Here is a 19,347-nt window from a genome sequence, read left to right on the forward strand (position 1 = left end):
TATCTTGTTTAAGATTATATAGGTAGTGAGTATCAGAGTTAGCATTGAACCTAGGTCCTTAATTCCAAATTTAGTCTACTACAGCATTCTGCATGTTATTGTTTTTTTTTAAAGACCCTTAGGGAGGCAACTAGGTGGCGCATTGGATAGAGAGCCAGGCCCATGGATGGGAGGTCCTGGGTTCAAATCTGACCTCAGATACTTCTTAGCTGTGTGACCTTGGGCAAGTCATTTAATCCTGATTGCCTAGCCCTTACTGCTCCTCTGCCTTGGAACCAATACACAGTATTGATTTTGAGATGGAAAGTAAGGGTTTAAAAATAAAAATAAAATCCTTGCCTTCTTTCTTAGGAGCAATACTAACTATCAGCTCCAAGAAAGGAGAGCAACAAGGACTAGGCAATCAGGGTTAAGTGACTTGCCCAGGGTCACACAGCTAGGAAGTGTCTGAGGCCAGACTCATCTCCAGGCCTGGATCTCTATCTACTGAGCCATCTAGCTGCCTCTCATACTGCATCTTTCATCACAAAAATGAAAAGACTTACCAGCCCATACTATGACAACCCCTGCACCCACTGGACCTCCTTAGGAAACCTTCTCCCTGTCCTTGGACCTCTTCCTGCTCTCTCAGATCAATATAGGATCCTTGTTAACTGCTCCAGAAAATAGTCTTCTTCGGAGCCTCAGCACATCCGTTAGACTTACCATTTGAACTGGTGAAGTGTGCTGTTGCCAAGAAGGCAGTGCATTGACTACTGCCTTGAGCCTTGAGGAGTTCACCAAACTTTGATGAGAACCGGTTTTGTGTGTGTCTCTGCACCATGGTTGTGTGTGAGCCTGTCTTTGCAGTTCTGCACTTCTTTTAGAATATTTAGTCCTAGAGAGGAGGCTCTGAGTTTATTGTGCTTGCAATATGCAATGCTTATCCCTTCACTGACAGCCGGGGGGGGGGGGGGTAGGGGCTCAGGGAATATTATCTGTTGGGGATGATGTAATGGATCCTCAAGCAATTATTTCCTTTGGGTGCAATATCTTTGGGCTGATGTAAATTGGAAAGCTGGAGCCTGCCTAATTTTCTATTTTACACCTGCTAATGGTTCTTTGAATAGGATGTGGAAGAGCCTCTCATTCTGCTTCTATTCTCTGAGATATAATCCCCCTGTCCTCATGTGAAGAATATTCTTTGTGTATAAGTTCACGAAACATCCACTTAATATTCCTCCATTCTTTTGAAGACAATGCTGGATGACATCGGCTCCAGCCTGCTTTAAAAACAGACCACTGACTTTGATCTCAGTTTCTTACTGTTCATTCTGTCAAATCTGCCTAAGGGGGGGGGGGTATCCTTAAGAAAAGGCCAGACTCTGAACGCAGTTTTCAAGATGCTAAGAAAAGACTAAGCTGTTGAGAGCGTTTTCAGAATGCTCAAATCTTCTGAGCTTTGGCAGCGGCAAGATCAGGGTGAAGGAAGCTTGAAGGCCCTTTATATAATCTGTCTTCTGGAGCCCAGAGGTGAGAGGGTAGGGGTGTACTCTCCCCTTGTGAAGAGGGATAGGGAGGGGAAGGCAGCAAGTGAACAGTGAAACCAGGATGTAAGCGAGACCCCGGGGGAGAGTGGCAAAAATGAGATCACTTCCTTCCTTATGCCAGTGTGGGGTAAAGGGTTATGCCTTCATTCACTCTTCTGTGCCAGCTGGATGCATTCCTCAAGTTCATTTCCTTTTTCCCAAAGAACCTATACACAAGTTTTTTGTCTACTTCTTTTTATCTACATAAAGAACTGTATAGAGAGCAGGGTAGGCAAGAAAAGGAATATTTAGCTGATTCATAAATTTCTTCAGTTTCATCATCAAACAAGCTAATTATTTGTTTGCTTGCTAGATTAGGGCTTTGCCAGAGACTCTGCCAGTTCATAAATGGAACTATGTTTACACTTCTTTGCCATGAAGTAGGCTCTATTCAATTCAACATAAATTAAGTATCTACTGTATACAAAGCAGCATTTGGGGCTTGGATGCTAAGGAAATGAAACTCAACAGAATGAGACCTTGCCCTCAAGGGGTTTATAATCCTGGGGAAGAAAATATTATCTAAAGCAAAGCTGATGAAAGGGAAAGTGAGAGATATACCAAGGAGAGGTTCAACCAGAGCTTCTTAGGAAATTTAAGTAAGGCAAGATTACTTGGAAGCCAGGAGAATGACAGGATCCTAGATCCTGAGCTAGAAGGCAGCTTAGAGATCATCTAGTCCAATGCTCTATTTGATAAATGGAAAAATTGCAGTCTAGGTAGAATGAATCTATTAGCCCAAGATCACATGGTTGAAGAGGTAGAATTTAAACTCAATACCTCTTGGGACTAACTCCAGAACTGGTGCTTCTTCCCACTGTGCCATTCTGGAGTTTAGGGAAGGCTTCCTAGAAGAGATGATACCTAACAAAGGCTTGAAAAAAGAGAGATGGCAACAGCTAGGGATCAGGTTGGCCATCCATTCTGTCAATGCAGAAATATGGAAGAAGATAGGAAAAGAAGGGCAGGGGATGAGGAAGGGATAACCCAGTTTGACTAGAATACAGAATGGATGAATAAGGGTCTTAATAGAAAAGACTGAAAAGACAGGCTGAAGAATGCAGGTTCAGGACTTTACCCTTCATTCATTAGACAAGAGGTAGCCAAGTAAAGATTTTTGAATAGGGTGAGATCATCAGCATGGTGAATGTGGAAGGCCACTTAGGGCAGTAATAGGAAGGATGAATTGGGAAGATGATAAACTGGAAGTAGAATGAGAATTTAGAAGGCTATTCTGGTAGATAGTTCAGGTGAGAAGAGATGAGAATCTAGACTAGGGTGATGCTGTACTTTGAGTAGAGACAATCGGCAGGATTGATAGCTTAATGAATTTGGAGAGGGAAGGGTCCACAGTGACCCTGGGGTTACCAGCCTGGGTGACAGGGTGATTGCTGTGCTATTGATAGATACAGAGAAGTCAAGGATTGGTATACAATGGGGGTGAGGGAAGAAATAATGAGTGAAGCTTTGGACATGTGGGGTTGCACATCACTGGAGTCCATTTAGACAGACATACCCAGCAGGCAATTGGAAATAAGAGACTGGGTCTCTGAGGAAAGTTTGGAGGTAGAAATGCAGAGTAGAATAATTTTTAAAGTGAGTAAGAGACCTAAATGAGAAACTATAAGACAGAAGGCCAAAGATAGAACCTAGGGAGGGATACCTGTGTTTAAAGGACAGGAGAATGAAGCAACAATAACAATAAAAGGCAGAGAAGAGAACCATGAATGAAAGTATGGAATCATGGAAGCCAAAGGAAAGGAGAGAGACTGAAGGAGGTGAGGGTGGTCCATTGGGTCATATTTTATATACAGAACAAGAAGTATCAAGATGGAAAAGAAATGGTCTTTGGATGTAATAATAAAATAAAAGCCATTAGTGACCTTGGAGGGAGAATTAGAATGGTTTGGATAAATGTTCGGCTGTAAAAGGTCTATCAACAACACTTAGAGCTTTTATATAATACTTGAGGTTGGCAAAGCACTTTGGATGTGTTATTTCATTCAGTCCTCACAATGACCCTGCCAGATAGGTACTATTATTATTGTTCCCATGTTAGATGAGGAAGCTAAGGTACCCAGAAGTTAAACAATTTGCTAATGGTCACAGTCAGTTTGGGGGGCAGTATTTGAACTTGGGGATTCTTGCCTCTGAAGCTAGCACTCTATTCACTGTACCAAGCAGCTACCAAGTACTGAAGACCCAATACTTTTGTTTGAAAATACCTCTGATAAAGAAAGAGGAATACTTGAATTTTGCTATAAATAGCAATAGGAGTCCACCCTCCATCCAACCAGTCTCAAAATCTTAAAACTAGGGCAGCTAGATAGATGGAATGCTGGGCCTAGAGTTAGGAAGAGTCCCTACCTGGGTTCAAATCTGACCTCAGATACTTACTGTGTGATCTTGGACAAATCATTTAACCCTGTTTGCCTAAAACAAAAATCTAATGCACTCTAGTTCCACAAACATTCTTACATATTTCCTCTTCTTTCTAGTCACACAAGCCACCCCACTGATTCAGGCCTTCATCCACTCTCTTCCAGTTGAATTTCCTGATTGGCCTCTTATCTTCTCTTTAATCCATCTTCCACACAACTGACAAACTGATTTTCTTGAAACACAGTTCTGACTGTGTCACTCCCCTAATTAGGAAACTTCAATGGGATAGACTCCTCTGTGTTGTTGTTGATGGAAGCCTTTCATATTTTGACTCCAACTCAAGTTGATTGGTTATTTTTTTAAACTCTTACCTTCTGTCTTTGAACCAATGCTAATTATGAGTTCAAAGGCAGAAGAGCGGGTTAAGTGACTTGCCCAGGGTCACACAGCTAGGAAGTGTTTGAAGTCACATTTGACCCCAGGATCTCCTGTCTTTAGGACTCAATCCTCAATCTACTAAGCCATCTAGTTGCCCCACCAACCCAGATTTTGATAGTCAATCACTCACTATATGGCAGGCATAGTGCTAAGTCCTGGGGGTACAAAGAAAGTCAAAAAGACAGCTCTTGTTCTCAGAGTCCTTAGTCTAATAGGAGAAACAACATGCAAATAGTCATGGACAAACAAGTTCTACAGAAGAAAAATTGGAAATAACCCAAGTAGGGAAGGCTCTAGTGCACATTAGTCACCTTCTCCCCAACACACACACACACACACACACACACACACACGCCCCTTCCCCTCTATGTTCTTCTGCAGATTTCATGTCTTCATGGGTGTCCTCCATACCTGACATGTTCTCAGTCCTCCCCTCTGACTCTTGTAATACCTCACTGTCTTCAAGAGTCTAAGTGCCATCTCCTATAAGCAGTCTAATCCTGATTTCCCTACTCCCCACCTTCCCTGCTTCTTGCTAGTGCCCTTCCTTCCCCAGATTCCTTTGATAAACAGTTTCATTTACTTATTTCTGTGATGCTAGATGGGCCAGTGGATAGATTGCCAGGAGTGGAGTCAGGGAAACTTGGATTCAAATCCAGTCTTAGATTCTTACTGTATGACCTAAAGCAAGTCACTTAGCTTTTGTTTGCCTTGGTTTCCTCATCTGTAAAATGGAAAAATAATGGCTCCCAGGGTTTTTGTGAAGATCAAATGAGATAATAATTTTAAAGTGCTTTGCACAGGGCCTGACACATAGTAGGTGCCAAAATAAATGTTAACTATAATTATTATTATTAGTGTTGCTTCCCCCCAAGTAGAATCTATGCTTCTCAAGGGTTAGAACCTATTTTATTCTAATCTTTGACTTTCCAGGGACTCCCACAATGCCCAGCAAATAAATGCTTTTGCATTAACTTCCCTTAACTGTTCTCTTTTGCAATATACATGAACATTTGGACTTTAGCCTAAATAATTACCTCTCTCATTCCCCTTAATAGAAGTACTAATAAATGTTTCAAAAACCAGCTCTCCAGGATGGTGGAAAAAAATTATGCAGGACACAGTTTTAAGTTTATCTTCATTGTTACCTTTTTCTCCATTATTATTTCTTAAGACTAGACAATCAAGGACACAATAAATCGTGCCCCAATTTGTGGCATTTACCAGTTTTAAGGTATAAACGATCACACTGAAAATTCAAAAATCCTTGGCTCCTGCACAGCCCTGTTACTTGTTATTACATCAAAATATTGGCTAAAAATTGTTTGTTTTTTGGTTCCCAAGTCTTTGGGGATTTTAAAAAGCTCTTTCGAGAGCTAAATCTGCTAAAGAGGCGGAGGGAACCTCAGGTTGAAAACAGAACTGTCAGCCCCTGCTCTCTATTGGGGCGTTGATCTTGTTGGACAATAGAAGGTTGCTGGATTCTAGAAATGCCTCAGGTGGCTGGTTTAATATATTTTTGTTGTCCACATTACAAAGGGGCTTTGTCATCGACACTGACAATTGCTATTTGTGTGTGTGGCTGAGAATGAAAGACTGGTGTGTGCCCCACCGTTCCTGGCTCCCCCTTTCCTAGTTCAGCTGCCGTTTGGCTGGCTCCTGGGGCTGCTTGGAGCAGAGCCCACAGCTGTGGATGACTCCCCCTCTCCAATGCCCGTTCTTTCTAGCCCCTTTGCTCACAACAGGGCCACCTGTGTGGGACAGTCAGAAGTTAAGTAATTAGCTTCGGCCCCCATGAGCATCTTCAAGTAGAAGCATCTTGAGAAATGCCAAGTATTGTTCAAAGCCCAAAGTGTGTGTCTTCTTTCGAGAGCCAGAGGCCTTGAAAGGGTGGAGCACCCAGGAGGGGAGAGGATTCACCAAGGAAAGGCTTTGCTGTCCGACATCAGAGCCCTGACCTTCAAGGAAGGGGAGTGCCAGGCCTGACGGGGTCTCCTCCATAGTGGTCAGAGCCTTCCCGAAAGCCCTGCAGGCATAATCCACTGACACTGAGATTTGGGATTGACAGAGCTCCTGCTTTTGAAAAATGAGAGCCTGCCTGCTGGTCCCCTGAAGAAAGGAAGCACGATGGGAGATCCACTTGGTAGTTACTGACAAGAGGCTCCAGTTTCATTCCAAGATGTCATTTAAAGGATCCTAGACATAGAGCTGAAAGGGACCTCCCAGGCCAACTAGTCTGACCCCCCTCCCCTCCCCTCATTTTATTTTATTTTATTAAAACTCTTCCCTTCTGTCTTGGAATCAATACTATCTAAGTAAAACATGGCAGCAATGCTAACTATTGGTTCCAAAGCAGAATGGTAAGGGCTAGGCATTTGGGGATAAATGACTGCTTAAAAGTGTCTGAGGCCAGATTTGAACTCAGGACTTACAGACTCTGGCTCTCTATACACTGAGTCACCTAGCTGTTCCTGACCCCCTCATTTTACAGACAAGGAAACTGAGGTTTAAAGAGGTGAAGAAATTTCTCTTAAGAGCATACGCATAGTAAGCATCAGAGACAAGATTAAAGAATCATAAATTTAGAGGTCTCAAAGGGCTCTCAGAAACTATTCCAAGGCCTCTGACCACCACACAAGAACTTTTTCTACTCTTTATTATTGTTCAGTCTTTTTTAGTCATTTCTAACTCCTTTTGGCCCCATTTGGGGTTTTCTTGGCATAGATGCTAGAATGGTTTACCATTTCCCTCTCCAGCTCATTTTACAGAAGAGGAAAATGAGGCAAATCAGGTTAAGTGACTTTCCCAGGGTCACACAGCTAAGAAATATCCGAGGCTGTATTTGAACCTAGATCTTCCTGACTCCATCCACAGCAACACCTAGCTGCCCTGCCTGAAGCTAATGAGCTTCACTTTCTTTATGTTCTACTACTTCATTCATAGGATTTTCTTCTGAATCTGAGCTTTCCTCAAGATCCCTACGTTTTGCTTCTGGCCTGCTCTCACCTGAGTCCTCTCCCACCTCTCTTGTCATCCTTGGCATTTCCTGGACTTGGCTGAAAATCCACATGTGCCAAGAAGCCTTCCCTGATCCCTCCTCTCTCCAGGCAGTCCCTGGAACTTCTGGGATTAGGTCAGGCTTGGTCATAATATGTTGGATCCTTTACTCATTCCCTCTAAGATTTATCTTTTCTGTTTGCAATATTATAAGCAGGAACCAATAGCTCGATGGTTTTAATTCATTCCCCTCCTCAGGACCTGGAGGTAGGTTCACAGAATCATAAAGTAGTAAGTTTAAAGCTGGAAGGGATGTTCTACTCCACAGTTATTAACTGGGTGGGAAGAGGGAACACCTACATAAGGGAACTCCCTCTCCCAAAGAAGGCTGACTCCTCTGCTATGGAGATTTGGGGAGCTGCATGGAGCGCTGAGGGGTAGTGACTGGCCCAGGGCCACCCAGCCAGGATGTGTCTCCAAATCAGCTCTTACTGGCTTCTCTTTCTCCACTGGGCAATGATGCTTCTTTATCAATAACTGAGCAAAAGAGAAATAGAGATCAGGACAATGAACTTTTCCCCCTGACATTAGTCTACATAGACCCAAAGTTTCCATTTCAAAATTTATGCAGGAGACAGAAAAGGATTACCTTTCTCTGTTTTCTGTAGCTCAGTGGATAGAGAGTCAGGCATGGAGGTGAATGGTCCTGGGTTCAAATGTGACCTAAGACATTTCCTAGCTGTGTGACCATGGGAAAGTCATTTAACCCCTTTTGCCTATCCCTTGTCATTTTGTCTTAGGATTGATACAAGACAGAAAGTAAGAATTATTTTTTTTTTAAAATAGGGATAGTTAGGTGGTACAATGGATAGAGCTCTGGGCCTGAAGTCAGAAAGACCCATCTTCCAGAGTTCAAATCTGGCCTCAGACACTTACTAGATGTATGACCTTGGGCAAGTCACTAAACCCTGATTCCCTCAGTTTTCTCATCTATAAAATGATCAGGAAAAGAAAATGGCAAACCACACCAATACTTCTTCCAAGAAAACCCTAACTGGAGTTACAAAGAGACAGACACAACTTAAAAAGACTTAATAACAACCACAAAATTTTTAAATGGATGTTTTCCCACAAGAACTACTTTACCTCAGAATAGAAAAATAATAATTTACCAATTCCTTTAATGTAATAATTTAACAAAAAGGCTCCCAAGGGAGTGCATAGATAAATTTCAAAGGATCTAGAAACATGTTTTTTAATCCTTATCTTCTTAGTATCAATTGCAAGGGATAGGTAATCAAGGTTAAGTGAATGGCACAGGGTCACATAGCCAGTATGGGAAAGAGGCAGAACTTAAATCCTTGAACACAGGTCTTCCTGGTCAGCTCTCTTTATTCTCCCTCATAGAATCTTTGTATGGCACATATTGGGTTTAATAAATAGCTATGGAGTTGAAAAATACTTCAAAAAAAATTCTGTGTTAATAACAACTCTAAGACAGATGGGCAAATGGAATTAAGTGACTTGTCCAAGGTCACACATCCTAAAAGTATCTGAGGCCGGATTTGAACCTAGGTCCTTTCCACTCCACATCTGGCGTTCTATCCATTGTATCATCTGGCTGCCCCTTCCATGTTCTTTTTCACTCATTTCTAACAAATTTATCATTTCCTTCAGTTATGAATTTAGGTTATTCTGAGAAGGGAATCCACAGGCTCTACTAGATTGCCAAAAGGGTGCAGACCATAGGAAATGTTCCCCATATGGCACTCTAAGAGAAGCTTTAGAATCTATTCCTTGAAGCCGGTATTCTTGGCAGAAGCAGGCAGATTTCCAGGTAATTGAGAATATTACAAGTTTAGTTTCATGAGGAGGCGGCAGTAAAGGCTGACGTGTCTCTTTGTGTATCTGAGGGAACGACGGGTTCATGGGCACATCTGGCAGGAAGAGCGAGGTGAGTCAGTGGTGCGTCTGTGTGGGTACAGATTCTTAGGAAAGTTTAGGGAAGGCACGTGCTTTCTTGATACCAGAAGGGTTATGAAGGCAGGTATGTGTGTGTGTGAGTGAATGGGCTCAGGTGTGGAGCTGGGAGCCATTATTGGCTTGTTCCACACTGGCAGGGTGGCAGACCATGATGGTGGGCTGGCTCCATAGAAATTTGGGGATCAGTACCCAGCAGGGTGGCTCGAGAGGAAGTCACTGCTATTTGGGTAATTGTTGGGGACTAGGATGAGGAAGCCTTACTGACCTGTTGACTCCCTGAGCTGGCTTGGTTCTGGATCTCCAGGACCTAGCAAGGGAAGAGAAAGCTTGGGGGACAGCCATGGAACCTGGGATCTGGATGTAGGCAGTGAGTGAGTAAGGCCCATTGCAATAATAATTAAAGGGGAATTCATAAACCCTTTAAGTTTCCTGGCATTTTAAATTCATCAGTTTATATCCAACTTAATCTCTAACTCTATCTCAAGAAACTGTTGTCTTTTAAGATTCTAAGCTTTAAGCCATTGGCTCTTGTAAGGATAATTTTAGCATTGTGACCTAAAACTATATTTAATTATTGCTCGCCTTGGGATATCCCAAATAATAGAATACCCAAGTCAGCTGGAAATTGTGGTGATTTTAATTAATATATAGAGAAGGAATTAAGGAGAAGAGAGAGAGAGAGAGAGAGAGAGACAGAGAGAGAGAGAGAGAGAGAGAGAGACAGAGAGAGAGAGAGAGAGAGAGAGAGAGAGAGAGAGAGAGAGAGAGAGAGAGAGAGGGAGAGGAAAGAGTTATTTAAACTGCTCCGGCTCAGGCTGAGCCAGGCAGGAGGAGTTAAAGGCCTTGGCCAAGGGGACCTCCCCTGAGTGACAAGGGAAAAGAGAGTCAGTCTTATCATTCACCATGAGACTGTCTCAAGGAAGCTGTCTGAGGGAGCTCCTCCAGGCTTGAGTTCCAGGATTGAACTGGCGCCCAAGTCTGTTCACAGGAAGTCACCAGCAAGATCCACCTCTTCGGGGAAAGAGCCCAAAGAAAGGAAGTGATGCACCCTATGTAGATGGTTTTACATCACTTTCCTGCATCTTATCTGTACCAATGGTAGCTTAGCTTGACTTAAGACATCCCAGGGGTCTGTCAGCAGTTTCTGCACATGTTTATCAAAAGCCATCCTCCTAGATACTTAATCCTTAGGTATGGGTGCAGACATTCCTGACCTTGCTAGACTAAGTAGGGTGGAGCAATGTAAAGTTCACAAGACATTCCTGATTGCGTTAGACCAAGTATCTCCATTGTTACAATCAGGAGGTAGCTAAATCCAATCTACACACTCTGACCCCTCATTTAATCTCTTGTCCCCTTTCCATCTCCTTCCCCTTGATATAGATAACGGAACATGTCTGTTCTCCACTGTCCTAGGCATTCTAAAGTATGTTTGCCCTGCATGGAGTAAGGATTCATTCTCAATCAATCTTTCATATAACGGGAAAAAAATATGATGCTCAAATATTAGAGCAGCAGTTCTTTCCACAAAAGAGGGTATCAGAGATGATTAAAAACAAAACAAAACAAAACAAAAACCCTTACCTTCTGTCTTAGAATTGATACTAATTATTAGTTTTAAGGCAAAAGTGGTAAGGCTAGGTAATGGGGGTTAAGTGACTTATCCAGGGTCACACAGCTAGGAAGTATGTGGGGTCACATTTGAACCCAGCATCACCCATCTCCTATCAAAGATGATTAAAAGACTAATTTCTACTCCAGTGATGTTATAGGTGAGCAAATTAGGCTTATGCCAAGTGAGAGGATCTACGTATGCCAACATATCTCCCCTTGCCCTGAAGTTTGACCAGAATGTTTGTTGAATGAATTCATGTAAAATTGTTGGCTCCTTCTCTGTAGTCTCCCTGAAAGGTTCTATATTTATTCCAGTAATTTTTCCATTGTCCCAAAACAGTTTTGGAATTCTTCTTTTTAATTTTCCCAGCAAGAAGTCTTCTTTCTCTCCTCTCCAGAGCATTCACAATTATACAGGTATATAAGATATCTCTTTCACATAATAGGGATTAGGGGTACAGGATCCCCTTGATCTGGAAAATCCATGTAAAGTTTTTAGCTGTCCCTTTGTACAAGTGAAGAAGTTTTAGTTGCTTCCTTTCTCTCTTATGGCATGTTTTGTATAAATGGAGATTTTGAACCCTAGACTTCATTCCCCAGAAGTCCTTGGTATTTCCCAGAATTCCCTATAATCTCTCCTGAGTCTCCACGTTGGCGAGATCACAATTGGTATTTAACTGGCAGTAACACCTCCCATGCCCTCTTCCTTTGCAAATGATGCAACAAGTATAGTGGTAAGCTAAGTGCAGGGATTTTAAATGGGCTAATCAGCCATGAGTACGTGGTTTTTATTTTGTATCTTCTTTATTCCTTGATTTCTAATGATCATTAATAAACCTCATAAAATATAATATTTTTATTGTTAGAGATATAATTTAATTTTTACAGTTTCCAGTATCTTATTGTAAAATTTGGGTTAAGTATTTGGTCGTAGACTATATGGCTTGTAAAACTGCCCTCAAATATCTATTTAATTTCCTATGCCAGCCTGGGGTATATTGAAACCACAACAAAGAAAGCCACAATGTGGAAAGGAAACCTATAGTTCTTTTGGCATTTTTTTACATTCTGTTGCATTATAATCGTCTGTGTACCTATCACATCTCCAGGACTAGACTGTAAGCTTCTTGAGAACAGGAACTGTCATTTTCGTCTTTGTATCCCTCTCTAGGTTTAGAACAAGACAACTTTATTTCTCATCCCAACTCTACCATTACCAGCTGTATTAATATGGGCAAACTCCTTAATTAAATCCAATTCCTCTTTGGTCAAATGGATAAAAGAATCTATGTTGCTGTTTGGTTGTTTTCAGTTGCATCCAACCCTTTATGCCCCCCTTTGGGGCTTTTCTTGGCCACGCTGAATCCATGGTGACTTCTAGTACTTACTGTTATCTTTTCTAATTGCATGTACCATCTGATGATTAATTCTAGAATTTTCCTTAGGCTCAATGTCAAATCCAATAGTCTAGTAGTTTCTGGAATTGAACATTATCTTTTTTGAAAATCAGAACCTCACCTTCCCATTTCTTTGTTGTTGTTCACTTGTTTCAATTGTGTTTCATTCTGTGACCCTATGTGGGGTTTTCTTGGCAGAGATCCTAGAGTGGTTTGCCATTTCCTTCTCTAGCCCATTTTACAGATAAGGAAAGTGAGGAAAACAGGGTTAAATGTCTTGCTCACATAGCTAGTAAGAGTTTGAGGCTAGACTTGAACTCATGTCTTCCTGACTCCAGGCTTAATACCTATCCATTGTACCACCTAGATGCCCTAGAGCAATATTTATACTACCTAATTAGACTGTTGCAAGGCCCCAGTGAGGCACTATTGAGAGCATGATGGAACAGCACTTAGTAGTCAGAGGGTTTGGGTTCAAATTCACCTCTAATGATTACAAGTCACTTCCTCTCCTGCCAACTCAGTTTCCTCATCTATAAAATGAAGGGGTTATGGACTGGACAACCTCTGAAGTCCCTTCCAGCTCTGGCCTGAGATACTAGGTCTATTTGTACCATTCTCTGGAATGTAGTAGGCACCTGATAAATGCTGAATGAATCAATTATTACTCCTAGGGCCTCTTGTGCATTAAATGGACTGTTCCCCAAAGGGGTACTCAATAACTACAAATACTATTCCTTCAGCTCCTACCATGTGCCAAGGACTGTGCCTTGTCGAAGCAATGTGGACAGTAGAAAGGGTCAAACTCTAATCCCAGCTCTGCCACTGTCTAGCTGTTTGACTTTTGCATCCTCTGTGTTCTAATCTGTAAAGTAGACAGGATTAGACTAGACAAGATCATGTCTCACTAACATTCCATGACAGCGTAAATCTTCACTGACTTCATTTGACTTTTGGAAAGAGCCCAACGTTTGCAGAGCCCAATCTTGTGAGCAGGGAAGGTACACACTCTGGGTCGGACCAGATTTAGTGAAAATCAAGATATAATTCTTTAGCCCTGAGATTAACCTTCTTATGGATGTAAAGGAACTTCCCCTTTCCCCTCTTTTTAGGCAGCCCGGTCTCTCCTGTTCTGAAAGAGTGCAGAGACTATCTTAAACCCAGGGCCTTCATACTCCTGCAACACAACAGAATAGCAGAAACCCTGCTGCCTATAAATTGCCTATTCTTTAACCATTGCTTTCTGTCTTGGAATCAATACTGTGTGTTGATTCCAAGGTAGAAGGAATCGTAAGGGTTAGGCAATGGGGATTAAGTGACTTGCCCAAGGCCACATAGCTAGGAAGTATCAGAGGCCAGATCTGAACCCAGGAGCTCCCAACTCCAGGTCTAGCTCTCTATCCACTTAGCTTCCTAAAGTGACTTATGAAGAAGAGTTAGAGAATGGTTCATAGCCACAGCTGAAAGAGTAGCAGGAGGGAAAGAGCAGAGATGCTTCCTCAAGTGACTCTTTTGAACACAGTAACACTCATTTGGATGCACAAATTCTGATGTCTTTGGGGGGGAAAAATCAGCCTCATTATAGTCACACCTGGGATGCTAGTCTATGGGTGTAGATTTCTAAATAACTGAGCTTTATTTAGCAGAATGCACCTGGAATTACTTATTTTAAAGCACCTGGGATGAGAATTGCTTGGTAAAATATTTCGGTGGCTTGGCCTCTTTCTTTAAGTTCAATAGTTCTTTCTCTCCAGTGCAAACCGGTGGTGATTTTGGTGTCCACTGTGGCTGAATGAAAAGTGCATTGAATTTGTAATCAGAGCCCTTAGGTTCAAAAGCCAGTTCTGCCATTGACTAGCAATGTGACCATAGCCAAGGTCTACATCATGGACCTCAGTTTCTCCATCTGGAAAAAGAAGGGGTTGAATTCATTGACCTCTAAGATAATCCAATGAGCATGAAATATATGAAAACCATCTCTGTTGCATCAGATGAGAGATTAATATTTGTTTCCCCCCCAAAAAAATTCCTCTGAATTGATCATCACTGAAATTTCCAATATCCTTGCTTTAATGAATTAAAACCTGCCACATTCAGATGTCATCTTCTCCCTACTGTTGACTATGTTGTGAATTAGCAAAGTTCTACAGGCTCATGAAGAATATGTTTTCAATAGAAATTGATTCTTCAATGTATAGAAACACAACACACATGCCGACATGTGTGTGTTTATGTGCACACTTATGTGTGTATATACCTACATAGAGATGCACATCTAGAAACAGACATAGAGTCTGGACTAGTAAATTGGTGATTTCATTGAGGTAAGAAACTTATGGTGTAGAAGCTAGATTTTTAAGAATTTGGTGCTTTGTATTATTAAAGAATAAAAAGCATGAATATTGCAAGAAGGAAGACACTCTTTATTCTCCATATCAAGACTGGGTATTATTCCAGACAATCAGGAATAGTATTTGTATTTGACTTACAAATAGCATTTTTCTTGGAGAGTTGTGTTGGGGCACTGAGGGGATTAGTACCTGGTCTTTGACCATACAAGATGTACATGTAAGAGAGGATTTGAACTTAGGTCGTCTTGACTCTAAGCTTGATCCTTTAGCCACTAGGCTTTGGTCAAATGGATGGAAAAATATTTATACTATCTTATTAGATAGTTAGTTGTAAGGAGTCAGAGAATGTGGGTTCAAAACCACCTCTGATGCTTACTGTCTGGGTGATGAGTCACTTACTCTTCCCGGGTCTCAGTTTCTTTATGTATAAAATGAAGGGACTGGATTTGATGGCCTCTTGAGCTTTCATTCCCAAAGATTGCCCAGTCTCACCAAGTTGACTCTTTGATCTCATAGAAGAAAGGCATTTCTGACTCATTTAATTTAATTTTCAACCTGCAATCACAAAAATGGAGTGATAGGAGAGCCTCATCTTAGTATTAATTCTAAGACAGAAGAGTGGTAAGGACTACACAAGTGGGGGCTCAGTGACATTCCCAGGGTCACACTGCTAAAAAGTATTCGAGTCCAGTTTTGAACCCAGGTCCTTCTGACTGCAGACCTGGTGCTCTATCCACTTTGCTACCTAATTGCCCTTTTTTCTTTCCAAAGAGTTTAATGTTTTGTACTTTAGTGTTACTGTAGACTAGCGATTCTCAGAATTCTCATGTTGGAAGCTGATTCTAGTAGACTGAGGAAAGCATTCCTATAGCCTCCTCGGTTATTGCTATTTTGTCCTGTTTATATAGAATGCAGTCATCCCAACGTTAACTCATTTTGTCTCTTCTAGAACTCTGTTTTAACCTGAATCAGTGACTTCCCATCTCTTGTTTCTCATCCCCCACACCTTGAATCCTCTCTCTTCTTATCCTTGCCAATTAGTTTCCTTGGCTTCCTCCAAGACTTGATCCAAATTCTACCTTCTGGTCTCTCCAGATACTAAGGTTTTCCCCCCTGAAATTACTGTACATCCACTCTCTCTTCCCATTTCCTCTCCCACCTCCACCTCTTTTAGCCCTTACCCTCTCTCTTAGAATTCATAGTAAATATCATTTCTAAGGCAGAAGAGCACCAAGGGCTAGGCAGTTGGGACTAAGTGAGTTGCCTAGGGTCACACATACTCCCTATCTTAAATAAATCTAGTTATTTACAAGTTGTCTTTCTCATCTGACTCTAAACTTCTCAAGGACAGGGACTACATTTTTTGCCTTTTTGTTGCTGTAATCCCAGGGTTTAGCCTGTTGGCTAGCATGGAGTAAGTGCTTAGAAAATGTTTATTGGAGGATGCTAGGTGGCATCATAGTGCACAGAAGACTGGACCAAGAGTCAGGAAGATTCATTTTTGTGAGTTCAAATCTGGCCTCACACATTTATTTACTAACTGTGTGACCTTGGGCAAGTCACTTAACCCTGTTTGCCTCAGTTTCCTCATCTGTCAAGTAAGCTGGGGAAGGAAATGATAAACCTTTCCAGTGTCTCTGCCAATAAATCACAAATGGGGTCATGAAGATTCAGGTACAACAAACTGATTAAAAACGATAACAAATTCTTATTGAGTCAATTATGGTATTGATTTTTAAATGACCTAGTATGATTGTATTACCTATTCAACCTTGGATGAGCACATACACTGGTTTGTTAAAAATAATCAATATATTGCTAGCTATGGCCCTGAAAATCCAAATGACATATTCAGGATGGAGAGGAAAAATAGTAGAGGAAACTTTATGTGGGACATTGGAGAAGGTAGTGGGGGGAGCTCACTAGCACTTTTAGGGAATAAGAAAAGCTTCATGTGGAAGGCGGTTCTGAAGCACCTCTTAAAGGAAAAGAGAAAATCTTTAGACAGAGGAAGAAGTTCATCGTAGACACAAGGGACAGCCAGGACAAAGGCTTGAAATTCTCCTTGGCTGCAGTTGTAGGGGGACCAGAGCTTGATGAGAGGCACACAGTGTAGAAAGGATGAGAGTCTCTGTCAGAGTGGTAAAATGGTCAGAGATGACAGAGAAGAGGTTTGGGTTTGCACTGGCTTCCCTCATGTCTGGAAAGGTCTCTCTCCTTACTTTCATCTCTTGGATCCACTGGTGACATGATGGATGGCAAATGCTTAACAACAGCCTTTGAGGGCAGGGCCAGAGACTGTAAACCCAACATCCTTTGAAGCTGAGTCTGCCTTATTGCCATTTTCTCCATCACTTTCTAAGTAGACAAAATCCAGCCCTAATTTGTAGCAGTCTGAAAGGTTCGTTCTGAAAAATGTAAACCATGAGATCTCCCCAGCTGCTACCAGAGCACCTCTGTTTGGACACTTTAAGGCTCACAGAAGTACCATTCCCTGCCAAGGGCTCTCCTGATTCTCCATGTTATCCCCCTTTCCCCCAAGGCCACTTCTGTGTATCACATTTTCTCTCTCCATGTCATTTCCCCTCATTACAATGTATGGTTCTTGAGAGCAGGCCCTCTTTGGGGTTTTGTCTTTGGAGTCCCAGCACCCAGGATAGCACCGAGCACTTAGACTGGACATGTAAATTCCCCCTATCAATGAAGCTTGGCAGCTTGTGGTCTTAGGGAGCTGCCTGCAGCATTAAGAGGCTAAATGGCTTTGCCCAGCTAGTTTGGGTCAGAGGCAGAACTTGAGCCCTGCCCCCCTTTTTCTCTGACCCCTCTTCCCCCCCTCTGATTTCCTCTCCCCACCCCTTTCTCTGCCTGTCTCTCTTTGATTCTCTTTCCCTCTCTCTGTCTCTCTCTCTCTGACCCTCCCCTTTGATTGACTCTCTCTGACTCTTTCTTCTCTCCAGCTTACCCTCTCTCCCTCTCTCTCTCTCTCTCTTATTTCTCTCTCTCTCTCTGTGTGTGTGTGTGTGTGTGTCTCTCTCTGTCTCTTTCTCTTTCTCTTTCTCTTTCTCTTTCTCTTTCTCTTTCTCTTTCTCTTTCTCTTTCTCTTTCTCTTTCTCTTTCTATTTCTCTTTCTCTTTGGTATTTGCGTTTTCTTTTTCCTATTAGATTGGGAGGCAAACCATCTTTGGCCCCTCTTTATATCCTCAGTGTTTTTTATAGTGGCAGGCACACTTCATAAGACACTTCATAAAAGTTTATTGATTGACTGGCAAAGCGACCTTAAAGGTAAGTCCCTTCCCAAGCTAAGTCTATGATTTTAAAAATCTGATTCTGGGACCAGGAGAGTCTAGTTTATCTTCTGGGCACATGCATATATACTGGTCCTCTTGATGACTCAACCCTTCCCCAGCTGTGAAGGTTGTAAGGAAAAACAATGATCATTTATCAGATGTCACACAGGGAAATAGTATGGCACATGTAGGCAGGGCCACTGGCCCCAAACTAGAAGCTGATTGTGTTTCATCATGATAAACAGATGAAAATTACCATAGATCTCGTCTCTGGAATAGTCTCTGATAGTATTTTACACGCTAAAATAGAAACCCTACGGTGTCTCGACTAGTCGTAAACACATTTTCAATAATCTTGACAGATTTCATCAATCCACACCGGATTTGAATAGCTGCATATGACCGTTATTTGAAATTGATATTTTGGCATTTGAGGGCATCTAATTCTGTGACCATTTAAAGCCATTTATTTAAGGAACACATTTCTGTCTTTTCCAGGTTCCATTTGAAGAATCTTTGCCAAGTATACAGAAGTTGGAGATGCTTTTTGACCCCTCCAGTGGCTCTGTCTTAAAGGCAGAAGCCATTTTCAACTGGATTGTGTCTTTTCTTACATCTTTGTAACTTTTACGGAATAAAGTGAATTCAGTAGCGTCTTGTTCTGAGTTAGTTTGAAATGATTGTCAGCAATCGCCCCCTTGTCTCTTTGTAGACAATTAAATAAAGGATATCTTCCTTCCTGCAAAATTTATTTTTTTTATTTTTTAATAATGCAAAGCATCAAGTTCTTTAAAATCAAGTTCAGAAAATAGACCTTAATTACTTTATATTTTGTTTAAAATTCCAAAACCACTGTTAAAACTACCTCTCTCCTCAAAAAACAAAACAAAACAAAAAGCTCACAATGGAACTGTTTCGAACTTAAGTACAGACAGTTCTCACTTTTATATAAATTCTTGTTGCAAATTCGACTTTACTTAAAGAATTCTGAAAAAAAACCACATTAAAAACAAACACCTGCTTTTATGTACAATTCTGTGCTTTTTCTGGTCCTCCTGCCCCTTGGCTATGTGCTCCACAGCCTCTCCCCAGGTTAAAAAAACAACCACCAAAAACTCAAAGAGATGCCCCTTCAAGTGAAAGTCAGAGAAAGAAGATATAGAGAGAATGTCGCCTAGTCCACTGCCAGACTAGGGGCTTGACCTGAGACCTTTGGAGAGAGGAGAACTTTTGCTCCACTTTGCCCCCCAACTCCTACATGTCTCATCTTCCTTCTGTTTCACACGTGGTGAGAACTGTCTGAATTTATGATGAAGATAAGCTTGTGCCT

At 41.6% G+C, this 19,347-nt stretch overlaps 1 protein-coding gene across 6 annotated transcripts in view; it reads left to right on the plus strand.

The window, feature by feature from the left end:
* Positions 1–18,764, plus strand: part of CFAP54 (cilia and flagella associated protein 54) — a 377,407-nt gene extending 358,643 nt beyond the window's left edge. For all 6 annotated transcript variants that reach the window (XM_007503244.3, XM_016425734.2, XM_016425736.2 and 3 more), the window contains one exon: positions 18,516–18,764. In XM_007503244.3, coding sequence (XP_007503306.2) covers positions 18,516–18,641 — 126 coding nt within the window. In that variant the 3' untranslated portion in view covers positions 18,642–18,764. The remainder of the gene's footprint in view (positions 1–18,515) is intronic.
* Positions 18,765–19,347: the final 583 nt, after the last annotated feature.

This window comes from Monodelphis domestica, chromosome 5 (assembly GCF_027887165.1).
Source record: "Monodelphis domestica isolate mMonDom1 chromosome 5, mMonDom1.pri, whole genome shotgun sequence".
Lineage (NCBI taxonomy): Eukaryota > Metazoa > Chordata > Mammalia > Didelphimorphia > Didelphidae > Monodelphis > Monodelphis domestica.